The sequence below is a fragment of the Rutidosis leptorrhynchoides genome, chromosome 3 (assembly GCF_046630445.1).
Source record: "Rutidosis leptorrhynchoides isolate AG116_Rl617_1_P2 chromosome 3, CSIRO_AGI_Rlap_v1, whole genome shotgun sequence".
Taxonomy (NCBI): domain Eukaryota; kingdom Viridiplantae; phylum Streptophyta; class Magnoliopsida; order Asterales; family Asteraceae; genus Rutidosis; species Rutidosis leptorrhynchoides.
In genome coordinates, this window is record NC_092335.1 from 600397433 (window position 1) to 600403771 (window position 6339).

At 32.8% G+C, this 6339-nt stretch overlaps 1 protein-coding gene and 1 non-coding gene across 2 annotated transcripts; one reads left to right on the forward strand and one right to left on the reverse strand.

Annotated features, from left to right (window-relative positions):
- Positions 1-1895: 1895 nt before the first annotated feature.
- Positions 1896-1980, forward strand: TRNAM-CAU (transfer RNA methionine (anticodon CAU)). Its single transcript is given in 2 exon segments — positions 1896-1933; positions 1945-1980. It is a non-coding gene; the product is annotated as a tRNA-Met (tRNA).
- A 519-nt stretch (positions 1981-2499) lies between these two features.
- LOC139898818 (14-3-3-like protein) lies at positions 2500-4948 on the reverse strand. Its single transcript, XM_071881599.1, has 4 exons — positions 4451-4948; positions 3339-3461; positions 3122-3238; positions 2500-2728 (listed from the first exon to the last, which is right to left on the reverse strand). Exons 1-4 carry the CDS (start codon positions 4919-4921, stop codon positions 2666-2668), a joined length of 774 nt encoding a protein of 257 aa, XP_071737700.1. The 5' UTR covers positions 4922-4948; the 3' UTR covers positions 2500-2665.
- Between the last annotated feature and the right edge of the window lie 1391 nt (positions 4949-6339).

The following is a 6339-nucleotide window of genomic DNA, read 5'->3' on the forward strand; positions in this document are numbered from 1 at the left end:
TTAGGTCAAGACTAGCATTGTTCTTTGCACACGTTTATTTGTTGAAGTACTTTACTACTCGTGCACTCAAGGTGAGATCATAGTCCCACTTTTACTCTTTTGAAACTTACATTTCGGATGAGAAAACATAAACGTTCCTTTTTAACTAACACAAGTACAGGAAAACAAACATTCTACATACGAGTTTAGAACAAAAATCCTCAATTCGATTATCATTAGTTACACTTGCCGGGTGTAAGCGAGAACTTATGTTATATGGCCATATGGGTTTGACAAACCCTCATTCAAACGGTTCGCTACCGTTTACGAATGAAATATATTTTCGAGAAACAGTGTATGTTCTAGCACTAAGGTGATGGGGTTCTATGGAAGGAATGTTAAGCATTGATAATTGGGTGCTCGTGATAACAAATTTTTGGAATGGTTAACTATTATTGAAATGTTATAAATCTTGTGGTTCATTTGTACGTACTTACTTAAACCTATGATTTCACCAACGTTTTCGTTGACAGATTTCTATGTTTTTCTCAGGTCCTTGAACGATACATGATACATGCTTCCGCTCATTATTTTGATACTTGCATTGGATGTCGAGTATATATGCATACATGGAGCGTCTTTTGGCTACTTTTAAATTGTGTCGCATAAGTTTCATTTGTACTTATAACTTTGTAACGTAACTTGTGGTGGAACTATTCTTGTAAACTTTGAACAATCTTTACATTTGAAATGAATGCGACATATCTTTTGGTCAAACGTTGTTTTAAAGACTTATGACCACGTAACGGGACCTAAGTAGACGGCGCCGTCAATGACGATTTTGTCGGGTCGCTACATAAAAGATAAATGGATAAATTTGAAGTTGTATTAAAGGTGGTGGAGTCCTTCCAATCCAAAAACTCTAATAATATCTTCAACACAGGTGAATATATTCTTGATCTGTAATACATGGATGAGTGTGAACATCTGTGCATTTTTGTGTATACATACATATCATTTTGTGTGCGTGCGTGTGTATTATATGTTTATGATATTGGTCTAAATATGCTAGTTTGATACTTTGCCCGCGTTATTTTTTGGGTAGTCGACCACCATTTGGGTAGCCCGCGTTATTTTTTGTGGGGGTAGTCGACCATGAAAATATGAGAGGTAGTCGACCATGTTTACACAGTAGTCGACCGAGACCTCAATGAAGCTTGGTCGACCACCTTGAAAAATGAGGTGGTCGACCAAGGTATATGGTGGTCGACCAACACTTTGGTCTACCCAATGGTGTAAAAAGACAATTTTTTTTACAAAAAGTGTATTTTGAAATAAAACTTTTTAAAAAAGTGTATTTGAGCCAATTCCCCTTCATGATTCATCTTTCATCAAATTTTTTTTTTTTTTTTTTTTTTTTTTTTTTTTTTTTTTTTTAACGGCGGCTAGTAGGTCTGGTTGGAATGTGATGTTAGAAACCCACTCATCTGATCATTTTCTGTTACGAACCATTTGTATCGAAACTTAACACAATTTAAGAATCCATGCGTACAAAAAATATTTTGTGATTGGAAAATTATTCAATAGAGCCATATATCCAAGAAGATTCCGGTTATGTTTTATAACTGGTAGTCGTATACATATAGATTGATAGTTTTGAATTATGGCAACATTTAAGACTACATTCATGTATAAAAAATTAAAAAGTAGTATTTGGATTATTGGATATGTTGTTTGGATTAAAAAAGCATGTGAATTACACAGGACCGTAGTTTGAAGTCAACACATTAGCTCAGTTGATTTTTATAGTATAAAAACGTAAAATGGTGGTTACTATCACTAATGGGGTGGTCAACACATTAGCTCAGTTGATTTTTATAGTATAAAAACGTAAAATGGTGTTTACTATCACTAATGGGGTGGTGGCGCAGTTGGCTAGCGCGTAGGTCTCATAGCTAAAGAGTGATCCTGAGGTCGAGAGTTCGAGCCTCTCTCACCCCATTCTTTTTCCTCTGCTTAACATTGTCTTTGTTTTAAATTTTAGCTAAAGGACTACAATACATATTTTCCCCTTATAAAAATACACAACTAATCATGGAAGCCACAGAAAAAGCTGTGACATCAACTTAATTGAACAGCTGAGTCGATATCATTCATCATTCATATTGATTATAGTGTCAGGATTAACGAGTCAAATATTGATTATAGTGTCAGGATTAACGAGTCAAATAGAAAAAAAGTGTGATTATAGTGTTAGGATTAACGAGTCAAATATACGCGTCGTTGACAGTTTAGTAAGGAAATGATGCAACCATTTAGCTATATAATTGTGATTATAAATTATAAACTAGCATGTTTTCTTCTTCAAATAACATTATCAACCAAATATGTACTAAAATTTATTAACAGAAAGGTAATGTAAACCAACCTAAGGTTAACTTGATGGAAACATTATAACAATAATTAAATGCTTACTAATTACAAATGTAAGAGTGAACATAATGAAATAAACAATGGAGATCAATTTGCAGTGCATTGAAAATTTCTTGAACATTAATTAAATGAAACTAAAGTCAGAAGTTCACAAACAATTATATCGCGTAAGGATAAATAAGAAGCAAAATGCAACCATGTTCTTATAAAATCGAAAACAAAGATAAGAATCTTAACACAATGCTGTAAATCCTCACTGCTGTGGTTGTTCCTCACTTTGCTTTGGTGCTTCCTTAATTTCATCAGCACCTTCCTCCTGAATCCAAATAACAGTAAATCATAATGGGCACATCGTGCAGGTTGAATCAAGAGATTGGGTGACAGTAGATAATTTCGTTATGTGTCAAAATGGGTTGGGTCAGGTCAGTCACAGGAATTTTGTCCATTGGTCCAACACTCAATACAGGTAGATAGATAACTTTTGTTGAACATAACCAGTAGAGAAATATAAAATAAATATAATGATTAGCAATAACAAATTCAGTTGCTATTCGTTGAGTGTATTAGTAGATCTTACATATTAAAAGTATACTTAGAGTGGATTTTGGTCTTTTGACCCGTGCGACCAAGATGGTTCATATTTTACTAAACTGTCTGGATATAAATAACATAATCCAAACCGGCCCATCTAAATGTTTGAAAACTATACCTGCATATCAGAAGTCCACAGAGTGAGGTTGTCACGAAGGAGTTGCATAATCAAGGTGCTGTCTTTGTAAGACTCCTCGCCCAATGTATCCAACTCAGCGATTGCTTCATCAAATGCCTACGGAAATTTAAAGGGAAAGTAATTGTTTTATTTTAAATATGTTCAAAGAATACATAATTCTAACTTCTGAGCTTTCTTTAAAGTTTAGAGCCGATACCTGTTTCGCGAGGCTACAAGCTCTATCCGGAGAGTTCAAAATCTCATAGTAAAAGACAGAGAAGTTGAGAGCGAGTCCAAGTCGAATTGGATGGGTTGGGGCAAGTTCACTGTTTGCAATGTCCTGCAAAAAAAAAAAAAAAAAAAAAAAAAAAAATTTGCAACTTTATTTTATGAAAAAGTTAATAAATAATACATTAAATTTATGTAAAGATTCACAATAATCGCCTAACCTTGTTACATTGAAAAATACTCCGATATGATAACTATTCTTTTCATACGAGCTTTAACTACTCATGCAACTTGTAAACAAGATACACTATTTTTTTTTTTGAAAGACAAGGCCCATAGTGTAGCTAGGGGATTGAACTTGGGTCTCCTAAGGAGATTTTCAAGCATCCAACTACTAGGCCACCCCTTGTAGTTAAACAAGATACAGTATGCACAAGCATTAATTTTAATTTCCTATAGTTAACCAATTTCCTATATAAACGACAAGTTATCAAAATTTAAATGAACCTAATGTTTCATCATAGACGGTATAGATTTAATCGAAATCATCAAAAAAGAATTGGTTAGTCTATAATATGCTGTTGATAACATAGATATCAGATATAAATTGTAAGATGATCCAGTAAAATTCTAGTATACATAACATGGGGAAGATGCAGACGCAACCTCAAATATTGATTTAAGCTCCGTATGATTGTCACTTAATTGAATGTTGAATGATTCATCTCTAAAAGTTGATCCGTTCATCATTCGGCACATTGTTTGTAACCTCTAATGTTTAACTACAATAAAAATGTGTGTTTATCCATTTAGATTTAAAATACACTTTTAACCATTCAACACCTCCATATGATGAACTATTCGGTGCGTGATCTAAACGAGATTCAGCCGAACATGAGGGCATTTGTTCATCCTTCAGTTCAAAGTGCCAACAGAATTGACTATGACAAATGTAAACCATTTCTATTTTATCAACCGCACACTTGTAGTATATTATTTGATATTCTACGAATATTTGTGTATAATTTGGGTGTCCACTTGATCTAATTTTTCAGATGATATAAAAATAAATTAAAAATAAAACAATGTAAGAAAGTTAACCTGAGCAGATTTATAAGCAGTAAGAGTACTTTCAGCAGCTTCTTTTCTTTCACCACCAGTCTTAAACTCAGCCAAATACCGATGATAATCACCTTTCATTTTCAAATAAAACACCTTCGAATCACCACTAGTAGCTGAAGGAATCAATTTCGAATCAAGCAACTTCAATATTCCGTCACAAATCTTCGTAAGCTCCTCTTCAATTTTCGATCTATAACCTTTAATCACAGTCACGTGATCTTCATTACCACGCGATTCCTCTTTTTGTTCAATTGATGAAATGATTCTCCATGATGCACGACGCGCACCGATCACGTTTTTGTACGCAACCGATAGAAGATTTCGTTCTTCAACTGATAGTTCATCGGTATCTGATACCTTTTCCATGAATTCAACCATTTCGTCGTAACGTTCTGCTTGTTCTGCGAGTTTCGCCATGTAGACGTTTTGATCACGCGCTGATAATGCCATTTTAATTTTCCGGCGAGTGTTTCCGGTGAGTGTGGTCAGATGTATGGAGAGAATTGGTTTAGGTTTGAACTGAATTTAGGGAATGAGGGGGAGATTAATTAGGGGAAAATATGGGGATTAGAGATATTAGTGGAAGAAAAAGGGGTTTTTTGCATTGACTAACGTCAAACTTTGAGTTGTCACGCTGTGATTGGCTGTATATTCTGTTATTATTGTTGCACGTTGAAAGATTTTGAATGTTTCAAACTAGAAAATAGGAAATCGTGGCCTTAACTCGACACGGGTTTGGTAAAGAATATCATCAGATTATAAAACAGAATAATCAGATGACGATGAAAATATACATTAAATTTTAGTAAATTGTTTGAAACTAGTTGCGGAGCCTCGTTTCGCGCCGGAGGCTCCGTTTTAAATGCGAGTTAAAAAAAGTCTTTCCTTTTGTGGATCTATTTTGTAAAAAAGAATTTTTTTCGACATCTAACATTGAAGGGTTGTTCCTTTTGTGAAAGTTGCTTCTTTTAGCGTTAACGTTAGTTGATCTATTTTGTAAAAAAATATATTTTTCGACATCTTTTTATAGCATTGAAGGGTTGTTCCTTTTAAGAAAGTTGCTTCTTTTATCGTTGGAGACAAAAAAAAAATGTAGCACAGTAGTGGCTTATGTGGGTCCTACTGTTTGAGCGCAGTGTAGAAGCCGGTAAAACGTGGTGAGTGTTTTTGGTGTTAGTGATGGGATAAATAATAATTTATAATATAGGTATAAAGTAGGGGTTTGATTTATATTTTAATGAAAGTTAGGGGGTTGGTTTGTAAAAAATAAAAAATTAAATAGGACTATTCATAACAAATAAGACAAATTTTGTCTATTAGTTATATTGGTAATGGTAATGGTAATTATATGCAATTGCAATTTGTAGTTCCAAATACTTTATTAAAAATGGGTAAGGATATTAAATTAGGTGATCGATTTAGTAAAAAAAAAAAAAAAAATTGAGTTAAATTACAGAACCATTAATTTAATATAATTAGTGTGTAATCGATAATTTAAATTAGGATTTTTATATTTACCCTTAAAGTTGTTGTTAAGAATTAAATTAGTGCAATAGTAGTGGTTCATTAGCTAGGTTGAAGGAAGTTATATTTTAGAAGTAGATTGATTATTTTCTATATATAGGAAATTTTGTATGTCTAAATTTTATATGGATAATTTTTTTATGTCTAAATTTTTTAATGGCAACTTCTCGAGTTGATATTGGAAAAATTCTTTAAATTATTTCTCTAAATTAGTCTGAAATTTTAATTTTAATTTTAATTAGTTAGTTGAAATTTGAATGTAATGAAACTCTATATTTCTTTATGTGAGAAATTTGAGCTTTTAATTTGGATACTTAATCATGTTTGATTAGATTAATGATATA